Source organism: Cicer arietinum, chromosome 5, assembly GCF_000331145.2.
Source record: "Cicer arietinum cultivar CDC Frontier isolate Library 1 chromosome 5, Cicar.CDCFrontier_v2.0, whole genome shotgun sequence".
Classification (NCBI taxonomy): domain Eukaryota; kingdom Viridiplantae; phylum Streptophyta; class Magnoliopsida; order Fabales; family Fabaceae; genus Cicer; species Cicer arietinum.
The window spans coordinates 67394060-67411932 of record NC_021164.2 but is presented as its reverse complement, the minus strand read 5'-3'; the positions used below and the strand labels follow the sequence as shown (position 1 = coordinate 67411932).

At 31.2% G+C, this 17873-nt stretch overlaps 4 protein-coding genes across 6 annotated transcripts in view; all 4 read right to left on the bottom strand.

The window, feature by feature from the left end:
- LOC101510488 (2-oxoisovalerate dehydrogenase subunit alpha 2, mitochondrial-like) overlaps positions 1 to 732 on the bottom strand; it is a 5864-nt gene extending 5132 nt beyond the window's left edge. The window contains exon 1 of the mRNA XM_004502505.3: positions 324 to 732. Within this exon, the coding sequence (XP_004502562.1) occupies positions 324 to 506 (183 nt within the window). The 5' untranslated portion in view covers positions 507 to 732. The remainder of the gene's footprint in view (positions 1 to 323) is intronic.
- Positions 733 to 4947: 4215 nt separating this feature from the next.
- LOC101492895 (pentatricopeptide repeat-containing protein At1g43980, mitochondrial) lies at positions 4948 to 7479 on the bottom strand. The gene has a single exon (XM_004502987.3). It carries the CDS (start codon positions 7112 to 7114, stop codon positions 5183 to 5185), a length of 1932 nt encoding a protein of 643 aa, XP_004503044.1. The 5' UTR covers positions 7115 to 7479; the 3' UTR covers positions 4948 to 5182.
- A 668-nt stretch (positions 7480 to 8147) lies between these two features.
- Positions 8148 to 11071, bottom strand: LOC101510165 (putative pentatricopeptide repeat-containing protein At1g77010, mitochondrial). The gene has a single exon (XM_004502504.4). The coding sequence runs from the start codon at positions 10552 to 10554 to the stop codon at positions 8536 to 8538; it is 2019 nt and encodes a 672-aa protein (XP_004502561.1). The 5' UTR covers positions 10555 to 11071; the 3' UTR covers positions 8148 to 8535.
- Positions 11072 to 12635: 1564 nt separating this feature from the next.
- LOC101509850 (pentatricopeptide repeat-containing protein At3g26540) lies at positions 12636 to 17666 on the bottom strand. 3 transcript variants are annotated; one of them, XM_012716434.3, is made up of 4 exons: positions 14432 to 17666; positions 14270 to 14356; positions 13784 to 14158; positions 12636 to 13086 (listed from the first exon to the last, which is right to left on the bottom strand). In XM_012716434.3, the coding sequence occupies exon 1, from the start codon at positions 17538 to 17540 to the stop codon at positions 15492 to 15494; it is 2049 nt and encodes a 682-aa protein (XP_012571888.1). In that variant the 5' UTR covers positions 17541 to 17666; the 3' UTR covers positions 12636 to 13086; positions 13784 to 14158; positions 14270 to 14356; positions 14432 to 15491. The 3 variants fall into 3 exon arrangements, with proteins under 3 accessions (XP_012571888.1, XP_004502560.1, XP_012571889.1); XM_004502503.4 differs by having other exon boundaries at positions 12636 to 12953; XM_012716435.3 differs by having other exon boundaries at positions 12636 to 12953; positions 14270 to 14350.
- Between the last annotated feature and the right edge of the window lie 207 nt (positions 17667 to 17873).

Sequence of the window (17873 nt, the reverse complement as noted above, 5' to 3'; positions counted from 1 at the left end):
TATATATATATATATATATATATATATATCACATTATAAAGTCATTTTTTTATATTCATCAAATATTTATATGATAAAATATGATTATGATATATTTTAAAATATTTTACAATAATCATGAATGTTGCAGATTTGAGGATCTTTGAATAAGTTTAAGCTATTTTCATAATCAATATATAATTTGGACACAAAAAAAAAAACTAAAACCATAGGAAGGATACCGTAGAAATCCAATTGAAAAATACATGCATGCATTTTTTTTATATTTTTTAAATTAAAAATATCGAAGTGAAAAAGACATGCATATATATATATAAATATACCTGATCATCATCATGGTCATGGTGCTGCAAATCCAACTGTGCCTGAGCTTTAGTGGATTCATAACGAGAGAAATTGGAAGCGGTAGGTAAATTGTTAGTCGGTGATGCAATAAATGTTAACAAAAACCTCTGCACCTTATTCTGAAGTAAGTTCCTAGACCTTCCAAATAACAAGCCTGCCATCACTATATGAATGGAAGAACAAACAATATTCACAGAGAAATGAAGGAGCTATAATGATGATGATGATAATATAAACGTGGAAGGGTATGGGTATGGAAAAGGACAAAGTGACATTACTCCCCAAACTTTCTTATCTTAGTAGAGTACTTGTCTTGTCTCGTATCTACTCTGCTGGTGACAACAAGGACGTGGTGGAGTTATGTCGTGAGTTAATAGAAAACCTTTTTATTTTTTTATTTTTTTAGTTTTCATGGAAATATATAGACAATATTTTCTACATGTGTTTAGTTGAGTGTTACTTATCCGTCCCATAATGGAATACCACCACGTCGGTTCCATGTATTGTTGTTATCTCTTTATTGCTTTTCGAGTAACCATAACTAACACGGTACACCTTTAAATCGTCTCTCACTATCAAATCATTAGTGTAATTCCAAGTTGTAAATTTACTCTTTTAATTTTATAAATTAATTCTTACTACCTCACTCTCACGGTTTTCTGGAGTAAGTAATAGATAATAACTCTCTGATGCAATTATTTATAATTTTTTATTTTAATAAAAGAATAATTATTAACTTAATAAATAAAAATAATAATTAAAAATAAAATATAATTAATAAAATTAAATAAAATATAATTAATAAAAAAAACATTTCAAATTTAATGTGACATAACAAATAATGTGCTATATTATTTTAATAATTTTTTCTTATTTTCCAGATAAATTTATAATTTAATAATATTTTTTTTCTATTTATCCTCTGAATCTAATAAATAAATAATAATAATAATAAAATAAATTATATTAATAAAATCAAAAAAAATACATTAAATTGAATAAATAAAAAATTATTTAATTAATTTTTTTTTTGATTTTATTAACATAATTTACTTATTTTATTACTATTATTTTCATTATTTTTTATTTATTAGATTTAAATATAAAAATATAAGAAGTTGTTAATAAAATAGAACTAAGTTGACAATTTATCTATAATAGAAGAGGGAGTTGTTAAAATGATATAGCACGTTATTTCTTTCGACATATTTACTCAACTGCATTTTAAAATAATATAGTACTTTATTTATTTTGGCACATATATTCAATTAGTTACATTTTATTTTTTAAAATATTTTATTATTTTTTATTTATTAAATTAACAATTATTTATTTGTTAAAATTAAAAAATTAAAAAATTAAAAATTATACTCTTAAAAGAAATCATCGCAAGTCGGATATGCAATTTCCTAAAGGTCAACAAAGTAGAATAGTTTGTTATATAATTTTTAATATAAGATATAATATAGAGTTTTAAATAAAAAGATAATATAAATATAAAAAATCTTAGTCTCATATTCTTAATCATTTAAGATTTGTGAACGAAATATAATAATAATAAAATAATATATTATTTTAATTATTAAGGAAATTTTTATTATTATTAATTTAAATTAAAATAATATTTTAAAAGTTATATATACAACGATCGTTGAAAATAATATAAGAAAATAATAATTAAAATTATATTAAAAATTATAAATAATATTTATTCTGAGAGAGACTAAAATGCTCATACATCACCGACATGTTATATATTGTGTCATTGTCTTTTTTTCCTTTTCATGATTGTTTAGGTCAATTGTGGCATTGAAGACGTTGAAATACTTTGTCCAAGGCCCTAATTAGATGTTAGGGAAAAATTAGCTTGCACTTGTATTATTTTTCTCTTTAAATAAAGTATAACCATTTATATATTAACATGAGATAGAAAAACACAACCAAAAAATTTTATGTTGTCTTTTAATTTAATTTTAAATAGTAATTTATATATTTTTTAATTTGATCGTTTATTTAAATAAAACTCGAAATTTAGTTATTATTTTTAATAAAATATAGATTTTTATTAAATTTATAATTTAAATTTTTAAATAAATTTACATTTTTATTTATGACAATAATATTAAATCTATCAAATAAAGATTTCACATTTTATTATTTAGGTTAAAAATTTAATTTAAAAAATAATTTAAAAATATTATTTTAGTAATTTGGAGATCAAATCTTAAATTATAAATATTTTATTTAATAAATTTGATGTTGTTATTATTGTGCGAAATAAAATATAAATTTATTTGAATGTTTGAATTATAAATTTGACAAAAATCTGAATTTTATTAAAATTATTAATAAATTTTGTAGCTTTTGTTTAAAGATGATTATGAATTTTTTAATTTATGTAAAAAAATATTATTAATATTTTAAAATATAAATAATTAAATTATTTTTAAAATAAAATAAATAATCAAATAAAAAATAAAGAACTGCACTATTAATAAAGAAATCGCACGAGATATTTTGAAAGAAAAGAAAATGATACATCAATGTCCTACAGAAAATAAAATGACAACCCAAATCCGATCAGTTGAATACACAAAAGAAAAGATTTTGGTACCTTTATTAGAGTCCGTTTTTCTCGAGACGCTGATGGTTTCTTGGCTGGTCAGTAGGTGGGTGGTGACTGGTGGGAATTAAATTCCCTATCCTCTTAATCTTTGTCCTTTAGTTTTTGGACCACATCTATTTTTGTTTTTTGTTTTTTATTGTTGCTTCTTAGTTACCTTGTGTATCCTCTTAAATTCTCCTCCAATACCACTGTTGTCTTAGTGTTTTATATTTTTTAGTGTGTGAAATTTGAAAATTTGAATTATCAATCTTTGAGTTGTTAAAGGTAGAGTAGTTTTAAGTAAATTTTGGGATAAAATAGAAAGTGTGATGTTTATGATGAAGAGAGAATCATGAGAGATAAAATAAGATATAGAGAGATATAAAGGAAAAGATAGAGAAGTCATATGTAGATAATACAAATCTGAATTTTGAGTTGATTTTTATAAAGATGAAAATACAAGATAAAAATAAATTATTTTATTATGTTGGAATTTAGTTGAAATTTTTATTTTAAATATAAACTGAATTTGAAATCAACAAAATATGATTCAAACAATGATTTACTCAATTATCCTTATAAATATAATTTAAAATATAAAGTTGAATTATAATAAAATATAAAAAATAAGAATAATATATAAAATATAATCTAAAATATAAGAATGTAAATTTAATTAAATATACAAATAAAAATAATTAATAGAATTTGATTTTAAACTTAAAAATGAAATATTAATAATTAATTTAAAAAATATTTATGATTTTATCACAAGAATAGTTTTGTCCTTTTATATAATTTAATAAATTAGCATTCAAAATTATAAAGATATAAAAATTAATTGAAATTTTAAAATAATATAACATATCTTTATTTATATTCTAACAAATAAAATAGAATTATTTAGTTACTCATAATTTTTTTTTAAAATAAATTATTTATTTAGTAGTGTTAATGAATAGTTTTAAATATAATATTATTTCATTACTTATTTAATATTTTTGGAATTTTTTAATTTATAATATTTAAAATATAACAAGTTAATTTTAAAAAAATATCTAATTATTCACAATAATAATTTTGTTATTTAAATATAATATATATTATATTAATGAGATGTATACGAAATACATGACAAAATAAAACGTTTTTATCTTATTGGTTATCACGTATGTATCAAATACTGTATATGATAATATTTATCTTGTTGCTGTCATATCGTATGTTTATTTAACTTTATATTATATTATGTCTCTATCATATCGTATGTTTATTTAACTTTATATTATATTATGTCTCTATCATATCATACGCATGAAGCGTCCTATGTATTTTTATTTCTATCTCTAAATATTTTAAAATGCATGAAAATATTAGTCTGAGTTGACTTTAAATACACTTTATACTTTTAAATGTGTCATTCCAACAAAATTTAAAGAATTTTAAAAAAACACAGAAAAAACATCGAGGCTAAAATATTTTTCTGTATTGTGAATTGGGTCAGTGGTGCTCTCTATCTGGCTCTGTTTTTTTTTTTTTTAATTGAATTCCTTTGAAGAAAAAGTGTCTATAAAAGTTACTTATTATTACTCACTATTTTCTAATAAAATTCATGTTAGTACTCCCTCTATTTATAAGTTACTTTGACTAAAAAATTTGTCCCAAATTATAATTGGTATTACAAATATCAATAAAACATTGATGTTTATCATTACTCTCTCTTCTTCTTTTTCTCGTACCATTAACAAAATATAATTTTGTAAAATAATTCCCAGTTTCTTTTTTCTATACTAAATTAACTATATTTTTTAATTTGTATGAAATTGTCAAAATGTCTTACAATTTAAGACAGAGGAAGGGAGTAAAGAATTTCAACCTAAAGCGTTTTTTACTTAAAAGAGAAAGTCATTGTTTGCGTTAAACTTGATCCATTCTTGAACCAACCCCACTAATTAAAATTAACTACCATCATATTATAATCAAATTATCAAAAACTATTGTGTAGCCAGCTACAAATTATGACTTGAATCTTGAATTATAAAGTTTGTATACAACATATCAGCTTTTATTATACATATGTCACGCGTTTTTCCTTAAAAGTCATACCTTTATGAGTTATATCTTACAACTTGAAACTTGGTTTGATAAGAATGGTGGTTACTGGATACTACTATCAAATAATTTCCTTTGGAATACTAAAATAAAAAAGTTGATGTAATTTGTATTTTGTAACTACTGCATTACAAATTTTATCCAGTCCACAGCATTAATAGCAGATAAAGATCCTTCAGTCTCCATCTCCCAAGCCAGTAAATTCAATAGCAGATAAAGATCCTTGCCACCATAATGCTGTAATTGATTTGATTCAAAAGTATATAAATGGTTTTTTATTCCAACCCAACTGCATCCAGTGAACTCTTTAGTCCCTCTATTTTTCATAGCCTTCCTCACTCGAACCATGCTCTCCCATCTGCCTCTCATCTGATATGCCTGAGCCAATACCAAGTAAGGTAAGGTTGTCTTTGGTGCCCTCTCCAGTATTTTCGTTGCAATTATTTCAATAGTTTGCAAATCTCCATGTACTGCACAAGCAGAAAGAATTGACCTCCATATGTCGAGGGTAGTTCCGTACGACATTTTTTTCACGATGGCAATGGCTTCTTTGAGCTTACCAGCTCTACATAACATTTCCACAACATATGAGTAATGTTCTTCCTCTGGTTTTATTCCAAATTCCATCTCCATTAGGGAAAATATTTTAATTCCTTCATCAACCAAATTCCCATAATTGCATGCTAGAAGAACTGCGGCAAATGTTATTTGATCAGGTGGTGTTCCTTCTCTTACCAATTCCTTGAAGAGGTCTATGGTCACAGACACTTTTCCATTGTAAGAGAGTCCCATCATTATAGTGTTCCATGTTACCAAATCTTTTGTTTTTATTTCATTGAAGATATTCAAGGCATCATCAATAAATCCAAATTTAGCATACATATCAACAAGTGAACTGACAACAACTGTATCTGACTCAAAACCCAATTTAGGGACCAAAGCATGGATTTGATTACCCACTTCTATTGGCAAGAAAATGGTAACAGAACTCAGAAGACAGCTAACCGTGTATTCCGTTGGCATGATATTCTTCCTCAAGGTCAGCACAAAAAGTTGCAGAGCATCTTCTCCCAAGTCATGTCTAGCATAACATGAAATCATGGAATTGCATAGAGCTGAATTCCATTGTTCATGTTCTTTAAAGAGCCGCACAGCATCCTCCAATCTGTTGCATTTGGAAAAGAGATCAATAGCAGCACTTGATACAATGCTATTATAAACAAATCCCACCTTGAAACAAAAGGCAAAAACTTGCTTACCCTTTTCCAAATCTCGCAAGTTAGAACATACACTCATCAATATTGAACACGTAAACTGGTCGGGTAATAACTCTGCAGCTCTCATGTAACAGAACTGCTCTAGAGCCAGCTCTTGGCAATCAGCTCTACAACAGGCCCACATCAGAGAGTTCCAAGATATAACATCAAGCTGCTTCATAGTAAAAAACACATCAAAAGAATAATCAACAAGACCAAGCTTTCCATACATAGCTATCAATGAATTTCCGAGCACCACATTAGACAAATCCATTCCACTTCTGATCATCCTACCATGAACCTGCTTAGCATGACAAGGACTTGATACAAGCGATGTTAAAATGGAGAAAGTGAACCAACTTGGTTTCACACCAGTACTTTGCATTTCAACAAAAAGCTCCAAGGCATGACTAGAAAATCCATAAGAAGCATAACCCGAAATCAGGGTGTTCCAACTAACAACATCTCTAACAGGCATTTCATCAAACATGTGGCAGGCATTATCAAGCTGGCCACTTTTGACCAACCCTTTCAAACAAATGTTCCAGGACGTGGAGTTCTTGTAAGAAATATCATCAAACACCTTCAAGGCATCATTAATGTGGCCGAACTCGGTGTAAAGATCAATAATGCGATTACCCAAGTAGGTATAGGTATTAAGACCCAATTTGAGGAAACGGGCATGCACGGTTTTGAGAAAGTAAGGAGACTTATGAGATAAACAGTGGTGTAGAAGAAAAGAACAATAAGAAAGTGACGAGTGAGGAGAGTGTGTTTGCTTAAAAAATGTGTACATGCAAATGATGGATGGTGTTCTAAATTATAAATTCTAACTAATAACTATTAGTTATAATATCTAGGTCCTCAAGGAGATGCGTAGTATCCATTAACTGGAGTTCAAGGGGGGTTGCAAAGTTTGGTCACTCAAGCTTTTGCCTAGCTCCCGCCCAAAAACAAACTTTTGATAATCTAAATCTTCAACGATGCTAGTTCATCATTTATTTAAGAATTTAGGAGTAATTAGTATATTTGATATTGCAAAACTCATTCATCCGAAAAATACATTCACCCAAAAAAATTATATTGTAAAGACGTTTTGTACGAAAACTTAGTGATATATATTATGAGGGGCAAATTTTTAATTTGAATTAACAATTATTATAATATATAAGAGTTAGTTTTGTATGGTCACAAAACGAAATATTTAAGGTTAAAAAAACATATAAAAAAGACACTTTTTTCAAACGTCAACAAAAGGTAAAATTAATTTTCTTTTTACTATTATTAAAAAAAATTATCTTTTATATGTGTATCCAAATATTATGCATTTAATTTTGTGATCTAACCGGAGTGCACGACAATAACTTAAGCCTAAGGGTGTAAGTACACACCCTCACTTGTGAGAAGGTGCTCCCCAAATTGCACATATGTTGTGTGTAAAAAATAAGTAAATTTTGGTGGATAGTTATTAACTTTAAAATTTAATTTAATTTAAATACACTATCAATATAATCAATCAATTATAATTGTTAGATTATTAAAAATATTTAATTTTTAATATAATTATTTTTAAAATCACAAATATATATAATTGTGATGTATTAATAATGTAAAAAAATTTACACGCTAATTGAATTCACAATATATCCTCCACCAAAAGAGACCTATCTAAGTGTCATGCCACATCACGTTTGTTAATAAATATGGATCTTGGTAATTAGTTTATTGAGTACAAATAATTTTGTACCATGCTATTGGTAGTTCTTAATAAAGTTATGCTAGCAACGCTTCTTGCATTATTTCTCCATCAAATTAGAATGAAAGAAAACTAAAAAATAATACATCTCCTCTTATTTATTTGAGTAGAAAATAACATAACATTCTTTTTTATGTTGCCTAAATTTCTGTCACCTGCGGCAAATAGTATGATGCATATGCACCAAAAAACTTCAAACTTTTGCTGCCTATTATCCTACACTCAAGGCGTTTACATTACTGCTAGAGCATTTACATTACTGTTTGCAAAAAACAGTATCAACCCAACTCAAGCCATTTTTAGCCCTTCATTCTCTTTAAATTGGTTAGTGGGTGCTGAAAATAATCCAGAAAAAATTTTGAAAGCTTAATGGTGATCCCAAGCATATTTCACTGAAGAGTTGTCCTCCTCAGGTTCATTAATCTTCACCAGGAACTGAGAAACTCCGCAGAGTTTCACATTCAACAATCTGTCCAGCTACAACCAGGAATCTTCTGAACATTCTTATATCTCATCAACTCTCTTACTTCTGCTGATCCTTCCCAGTCCTCAGAAGTTGCAAGTATATTAGACAATTGTATATAAGCACCTGGATTTTCAGGATCCAGCTTAATAATTTGCTCTGCAGCCATCTTTCCAGTAGTCTTGTTCCCATGGGATATGCAGCCTCTTAATACCGATAACCACATGTTTGCATCAGGCTGAAAAGGCATCTCTTCAATAAGATTCATTGCTTCCCCAAAACAACCAGCTCTGGCAAAGAGGTCAACCATGCAAGAGTGATGTTCAATCCCTGGATTTATATCATATTCATGCTTCATAGTATGGAACAGATTTCTTCCTTCTTCGACCAGACCACAGTGATCACATGCTGAAAGAACTCCGGTAAAAGTAATAGCAGAAGGCCTCACACCACTATACCTCATTTCATTAAAAAGCCTCAGTGCTTCTATTCCATATCCATTTGTTGCATATCCCATCAGCATTGTATTCCATGAAACTTCATCAGTTTTTATCATTCCATCAAAAACTTTTCGTCCCATCTCAACAAGACCACATTTACAATAAAAATCAACAAGGGATGTAGAAATGATTTGGTCGGATTCAAGCCCCAAAGTGATAGCTTTACCAAAAACCTGCTCACCAAGTTCAAGAGATGATTTACTAGCACAAGCACTGATAACACTGGCAAAGCTAAACTTGTCCATTTTCACATCCAGCTTATTCATCCTACAAAAAATATCCAACGCCTCACTTGGACACGCATTCTGAGTGAGGCCAACCAAAATTGAATTCCATGAAATCAATGTTTTATTAGGCATCGTGTTAAAAATCCACTTTGCATCTTCAATTCTTCCACAACTACTGTACACAGTAATCATAGTATTAAGCAAGATTGCATCATAGACTTTGATCTCACTAAACAACTTGCAAGCTTCATGAGGGTGTTTACATTTAGAATATGCACCAAGCAGAGCACTAGCAACCACAATGTCACTAGTCACCCCAATTTTACAAGCATGATCATGCATTTGCTTAACAAGTTCAACATTGAGCAAGCTACTAGCAGCACTCAAAACGTTTGCAACAGCAGAGAAGTCTCCCCAAACACCATTCGTACGCATCATGTTAAAGAGAGCCAATGCTTCCATTTCCTCACCATTGAAGACATAACCCGAAATAATCGAATTCCACAGCACAGCACAAGGATCAACCTTGTTACCAAAAACCCTTCTTGCATCTCTCATTCTACCAGCATTTGCATAACCTGATACCAAAGCAGATAAAGAAAAGTCATCAACTTCATTCCCAGAACCCACAACACGAGCAGCACTATCCAAATCGCCACATTTCCCATAAAAATTAACTATCGAACTGCACAAGACCTTATCAAGTTTGAATTCAAAACCATCAACGAAAACACGTGCATGAACTTGTTTCCCACAATCAAGAGCAAACAAATCAGCACATGCACCGAAAACAGTTGACAACACAAACGCATCGCAGTGGACAGTTTCTGAGGAGTCCAAATTCATCTCCTTAAAGAGTAACAGAGCTTTTCTGGGATACTCATGTCGAGAATAACCATGAATGATGGAATTCCAAACAAGAGGATTCTTCACAGGCATGGCGTTGAAGAGAGTGTGAGCAAGTTGAAGGTGACCAGATTTGGAAAACGTTGAAATGAGGAGGTTCCATGAGTAATGGGTTTTGTGGGGCATGGCGTGAAACAATTGCAGTGATTTGTGTGTGTTGCCTGAGTTGATGTGAGCTTCGATGAGGGTGGTCCACGAGAAAGGGTTTGTTTGCGGCATTTCGTCGAACAATTTGGATGCATCTTGAAGAGAGCCGCGGCGGGAGTATAATTGTAGAAGGCGGTTGGTGGTGATGACGGATGAATGCAGAGTACCAGTTTTGAGTAACGACAGGTGGAGTTGTCTCGCTTCGCGAAGCGTGCGGCACACGCCATGCAATTCCATTTACACCCCTTGTGCATTCTTCTTCATTATCATTATCTGTGTGTTTATAATATAGCCTTTCTTACACTCCCTTCACGGCTAACGCCTGAAGCTATGTAAAGTAGGTTGTACCATGAATATGTACTCATTTTGACTACCCTTGAATGGTCATGAAAGTTGTAATTTTCTGAGGGGGACTATAATTTTCTTTGAATCTATTAGGGGATATTTGTTTCAACTCCATAAATGTTATTCCTGGAAATATATGAGTAGAAAATAAATATACCCATGTTTGTTACAAGTTTAAACCAAAATTATTTCTACATATAAAAATTCTCATCAAATTATACTCAAACGAGAGGGTGGGAAACTGGATAACTATTGATGTCGGAATAATTTTAGTGTAACCATAAACATCACTCTTACAATGATTCCGAGGAATTTTATAAATATTAATCAAATGTCTTTTTTTTCAAAATTACTTTCGAATAGATTTCTCATTCTTGTATTCCTTGAAAACTTATTATTGCTTGGAATAAATTTGGAAAACTTAAAACAAACACCCCTTGAAATTATAAAAATTGATATCCTTGTTATTCATTTTAGTTCTCAAATATCTTTTTTTAGTTAATTAGTTTATTCATAATATATTTTTTTTCTTCAATTTATATCATAAAATTATTTTTTTTAAATTAGATATTTGAAGATACATTTACAATTTCAATATATTAAAAAACACAATGAATTCTCTCATAATTAACATAGAGTAAAGTGTCATTTATAACTATTAAAAAAATTCTCATGTATTTTTCTCTCATTAAATAATATAATATCGCATTATCCGTTCATGTGTAAAGTATACACGAGAGAATCCATTCCCATTCAAAAAATATAGTGATAATGTCTCACATATTTAAAAACCAAAATGATTATTCATCTTTGATTCAATTTTTATGTGGTTTGATTTTTAATTTTATTCTATAACCATATATATAACCATACTATAATAAGAAAGAGTTAACAATTTTCTAAAACATTTTTGGTTGAAAAAAATACTTAGTTCTCAATTTCCACTTGATCATCAACATTTTTGCGAGCTCTCAAATTCTTGCAAGTCACGAGGATACCTTCAAATTAACAATTGAAACAAATAAATATAAACGTAATTCTTAAATCTTAATTCAATTAACAAAAGTCAATATTATATAATTAAATATCATATCCCAAATTTAAATTCAAGACTTCTAAATTGTATGTGAGTTTTTAATAGTAATTATAGCTATCTCATCTATAGAAAAGAAAAAAAAATGCAAACGTGAAAGAGAGAGTAATGATAGATAGCAAATACATGTCTGTGACTGAGATACTTTTTGAGTAGTTTGAAAACATGTAACTGAGAGAAAGCTTTGAAAATATACTGAAAAATATATGCTTAAATAGTAACTTAATTTAAAAAAAAATTGGTGTGGTTAATTGACTTTTTTTTGATGTTAGCCTCTAATAACAAGTCCTATTGAGAGAAAGATATTGCTAGTTAGGACTGTGCAAAAAATTTAGTTATGAGACTCAAATCCAAAACCGGATCCACATCTATTTTAAATATCCGGTTAAAATCATATGATTATAATCCAATTTATTTATAAACCGATTGGATAACCACTTGTGTTTTATATTTGGATTTGGTTTTTATCCACTACCAATATTTTGTTAATTTTAAAATTTTATTTCATGAAAAAAATTTGAAATTTTTTTTTCGAAAAAATATCGGAAAAAAATTAAAAAAACTTATTTTTTTCAAAAAAATTTCAAATCGAATTTTTTTTCGAAATATTTAGTGAGAATTTTTTTGAAAAATCGATTTTTTTAAATAACCAATTTTTAAACTATGATTAAATATTTTTTTTTTTAAATAATCAAATTATAACCGATTTTGAAGAAAAAAAAATCAATTTTAAAATTATAATTTTCAAAACCGGTTGCTTAATTATAAACCGGTTATTTAACCATAACCAATTTTACGAGTGATTTTATAACCGATTTTAAACCAAATAATGAATTGGTTATAAATTTAAATCCATATATTGATTTTAAAATGGATATGGTTTGGTTTTTAAAAAAAACAATCACGAACAGCCCTATTGCTAGCTATATATACTGGCAAACTGCAGTGCCAGTGCACTGATGATAACAATGATTGCCGAGTAAACTAAGAAATATCAAGTATGGCCTAATATACTTTGAGATATGATCAAATTCAGTCTTAATAACTCCTCGTGAGATCAACTATTACAAATTTAGCTGTAACAAATTCCGTCTCCACACAAACATCAGCACCAACACGTCAGAGGCACAATAATGACTCGACCATAACTGTTTCTTCGTCAATCATTTTGAGAGCACCACCTTGCAGATGAGCTCACCTGAAAGAACAAAAACCAATTGGCGTGTGTGAGTTGCCAATGCCAGTAAAGGAGCTGAATCCTGAGAATAACAACAGCAACTCAAATATTATGTTGAGTTGAGCACTTCAAAACAAATGCAAAACAATTAAACCTGCAAAAGCAAATGGTAAAAAAAAATTAAGAAATACAAGTATCTGGATTTTATTCTAGTCATATAAATTTCAGTTCGATTCATTTATAATTTAAGGAAAAAATGATTTTATGTATAAGAGGTATTTACCTTGCTCTGTGTATTTCTAAAAAGAAAATGATTGTACTGCAACTTGAATCGTTATAATTTCTAAATTGAAAATTTTCACTACCTTGTTAGTTACCATTTGGTCACTAAAATGCATATCATACATCATCAACATACTTTATCCTAGTGCCATAATGTAATTTCTATCAGTTTATTGTACATCAACACAGTTTGTTTTGATACCAAATATCGTATATTTCTAAGAGACTTCCTTATTTGCATCAAGAGAAAGAATACAATCTGATAACAAAATATGGTTTTGGACTGGTTACATTTACTACTTTTATTGGCTCTTTGCGGGCTACACATGCTGCCTGAGGTAATCAACCCAAGTATTTCAGTCATTAAGGATCAGAATGGCATAAAGCCTCTTAAAGAAGGGTTAATAAAACCTGAATAATATCTGTTAGAGGAAAGATGTTGAAAACTCTGAAATGCACAAACTGTGAAACATCACAGATCTTCGGTTTTGTATTCTATTCTTGAATATATAGTTAAATAATAAATTAAACTCATACAAATTTCTCTAAAAAGAAGGTTGAACAAATACCTGAATATTTGTAATTGGTGAAGATACAACTATCTTTAGCTCCATAGCTGAAATGGGACAATAAATTTGTATCTGCAACATCTCAAAACAAAAAGAGAACACAACGGGGATAGAGGCTCATTTCAATATGCAAAGAACATTGATAACTCATGCAAATTTATAGTATGCAAGTTCATACACTGCTCAAAAACGGAAAAAGTTAGCCAATAATACAAATATGAATCATACAAAATATGCAATGCCACAAAAGTGTTATGTAAAAGTCACAATGGAGAGCCACAAAAATGCAGAGTAATATCAATTTCTTCTCCAAATAAGAGCTTGAAAAATGGACATGTTGGGAAGTCTTCAGACAAGAACTGGGAAATTGAGAACCTGTGAATGAAAATACAAAAATCATTTTTATCCTAACAAATAAAAAATATCAAAGTAAAAATATGCACACACAGGAATCGTGATATAAGAAGAAGCAAAGGTTTTGCGTACCAGATACTGGGAGAAGAACAAAAATGTCTTTCAATGAGAGAAAACAACACAAAGGTGGAGAACACAGGTTCCCCAATGATCCTATTCCTAGCAATGTACGAAAATGATATCATAAACCAACCATTTTCTGAGAACCATAAGTTATACTCAAAATGTGCTCACCTTGAAGGATGTGGATGACCCACACTAAGGAACAGCAGGCGAGAAAAACGGTTTATAAACCAAAGGATCCTATTAAACAATTGATTATCAGCTTTCTGTCTAAATATCTTGCCGAGGAGAAGCCCAACATGTGGTTAAACATGGTCCTTACTGGGTAATTTTGGTTACTTGAGGTAGACCTCACCATGCAAGCCAACACACACAATCCTTTCCATTTTTTAACAAATTGGTTAAGAGTGTTACATTGGGTAATGATATGCCCTGCATAGTGGTTATAGGTGGTGGGCATCCCTCACCATACTAGCCCGGTTATGTGGGGTTGAGTTAGACGCAACTCAAATTTTAAGATGACTTCAGAGTCTTTCCTAATCCGTTGGGTCACCCATTATCAGACCATTTGTGTCACGCTTTACATATCTAGTCTTGGGGATGAGGAGGTGTGTTGAGGGTCTCACATTGAATAATGGTTGAGCCAGAATAGTGATTTAAGTGGTGGACATCCCTCAACTTACAAGACGATTTTGTGGAATTGATCTGGGCCCAACCCAAATTCTTAAGACAAATTATCCATCACAGTCTATACTTGCAGTTCCAAACAGTTATGAATTATAACTTCATCAAAACTCAATTCCGAAGCAGAAAAGGCTTCATTGTGCTTATTATAAAAACATTAATCAGGTTTTTCCCAGATAGAATACTCCCCAAATTTATTTTATTGTATTTTTTTGTTGTTAACTAATTTCCTCAAATGAATCATGAATTCATAGTCTGCTAACTGTCCCTCAAAGCCATTATCAATTGGCAATATTGTGGTAAAAGTGCAGTCTGTCCTTCCTCTTTGCATATGATTGCAACATGAAAAATAGACTCCTCCTTGTACACCTTAAATCCTGCCCATTGTCTTTCAGCAAAACCAGAAAATCAAATTGTCATCATTACAGACAGGACTTTGATCATTGTCATATTCCATTGTATACTTGCTATCAGTCTTAAAACGGGTGTGCCAAAAACAAAGATAAACTCCCTGCTATGATGCATGCATTTTGCATGTTTGAATCAATTAATGCTCAAATTCATTAATTTTTTCGGCAATCCATGATCCCAAACTTGGGGACTCATGTTTCTGACAAGCATCAAGGGCTCTTTCCAACATGGAAAGAGTAGGCTCTATTGTCATTGTTTTCAGAGTTTTCATAAAATTCTCGAGCTCATCCATGTAACCATGCCGACTGTAGAGTTCAATCATGGAGTCATAATGCTCAAGCCGAGGCACGACATGGTATTCATTGCTCATAGACTTAAAGCATTGGGTGCCAAACTCAACAAGGCCTTCTTCAACACAAGCAAGAAGAATGCCCTCAAAAGTCACATGGTCTGGTTTGATGCCTTCTGCTTCCATTATCCCAAAAAGTTCAAGTGCATCTCGTCCCCTATGATTGTGACAACACCCCAAAATTAAGGTATTCCACATGATCACATCCCTAGAAACGGCCCCCTTCAGAACCTCAACAGCGTACTCAAGATTGTAGCATTTACAGTACATGTAAATCAAAGCAGTCGTGATTATAGTATCTATCTGAAATCCATGTCTAATAATGAATCCGTGAATTTGTTTACCAAGGCGGAGAGCAAAAGTATTTGCACAAGCTGCCAATAGGGTTCCAAAAGTATACTTGCTTGGTTTTGTCTCCCATTGCATCTCTGAAAACATTGTTAGTGCTTGCTCGTTTAGATGATGATGACCACAGCTTGCCAATAAAGCATTCCAAGAAACCCTGTCACGCCAATTACTCATCAGGTGAAACCAAACTCTGGCACTGTTCAAGTTCCCACATTTACCATACATGTCAAGAAGGGCATTGCCGACCATAAGGTTTGAATGGAAACGATGTCGATAGACATAACCATGAAGCTGTTTCCCCATTTCATGATCAGAAAGGCCCGCAGACACATTTAACATCAAACTAAGAGTGACATGATCCACGTCCATAACATTCTCAAGCATTAAACAAACAAAATCTAATGCCTCAGACCATTTAAAGAATCGAGTATACCCCGCCAACATAGCATTCCATGAGATCACATTTCGTTCAGGCATCTCATCAAAAAGCTTTCTTGCCTCCCAAGTTTTCCCACTCATTGCATACCCTGACACAATGCAAGTCCATGACACCAAATCTTTTGAACCAAGCTGATGAAAAACCCTAGAACCATTCTCCAATTCACCACACTTGACATACATTTTGATAAGTGAGCTCGAAACAACATTATCCTCATGGAGTCCCCATTTCACAACAACCCCGTGAATTTGCATCCCCTCCTCAAGCGCATGCCTACTGGAACAAGCAACAAGAGCATTAGAGAATGTAAAATTCAAAGGCCTAACTCTAGCTGAAAACATACGCTTGAACATCAAAACAGCTTCCTTTGCATCACCAACATCAAGATACCGCCTCACAATAACATTCCAAGTGACAGCATTGCGAAGAGGAATTTCATCAAACATCCTGCGAGCATCAAGCATAACCCCGCATTTAGCATAAACATCAACAAAGGCACTTCCAATTATCACATTGTCACAAAAACCAAATTTTAGAACAAGCCCGTGAACCTGTTGAGAGAGAGGAAGCTCAGAAACAGCAGCACAGGAAGCAAGAACACTTGCAAAGGTAACTTCATTTGCACGAACATTAGACCTATTCATGGAAAGGAACAACGAAAGGGCTTCGTTTGGAAACCGCAATCGAGAATAAGCGGTGATCAAGGCGTTCCAGGAGCCACCATCTCGTTGTGGCATTTCGTCGAACAGTTCCCTAGCGTCGCGAAGAGAGGAGCATTTAGCATAGGCTTCGAGGGCGCGGTTGAGGAGGAAAGTGGGTGGGTTGGGAGATGTGGTGGTTAAGTGGAAATGAACCTTGCGGGCTGCGACGATGTCTTTTAGGGAAGAACAATGACGGAAGAAGTGGGCGTAGAGAGAGAAAGGGAATGGTAGTGGGAACGCCAAGAGAGTGGATGCGGCTTTTAGGATATGACCCGCTTCTAGGGACTTGAGGATTGATTTGATCACTTCATTGGTCGTGCTGGCGGCGGCGCGTGGGTTTAAGTTCATTGTGGAGTGGAGGAGTTAGTTCGGTTTTACTGCACTAGCTCAGTCCGTGTATTTTTGGTGCATGTCCACGGTAATCGGCGACCCTACATTCTTTCCTCGTGGTTTTGTTTACTTTTTTAAATTATATTTCCTCTATCGCAAAGTTTAAGTAAAAATTCGATATATTACATCAATTTTTATTTATATATATTAGGATGGATGATTAACTACTTCTTTTTGCTAATATACATGAGTACTTTTTGGTACAAAGTATTCATTATTTTACTTTAAAAAAATAAAAAACAACACATTCAAAAATCAATGTAAAAATGAGTGTAAAAATTCCGTGGACAA

Coding starts and splice junctions, on each gene's coding strand:
- LOC101492895 (XM_004502987.3), bottom strand. CDS start 7,114: ATGTACACATTTTTTAAGCAAACACACTCTCCTCACTCGTCACTTTCT.
- LOC101509850 (XM_012716434.3), bottom strand. CDS start 17,540: ATGAACTTAAACCCACGCGCCGCCGCCAGCACGACCAATGAAGTGATC.
- LOC101510165 (XM_004502504.4), bottom strand. CDS start 10,554: ATGGAATTGCATGGCGTGTGCCGCACGCTTCGCGAAGCGAGACAACTC.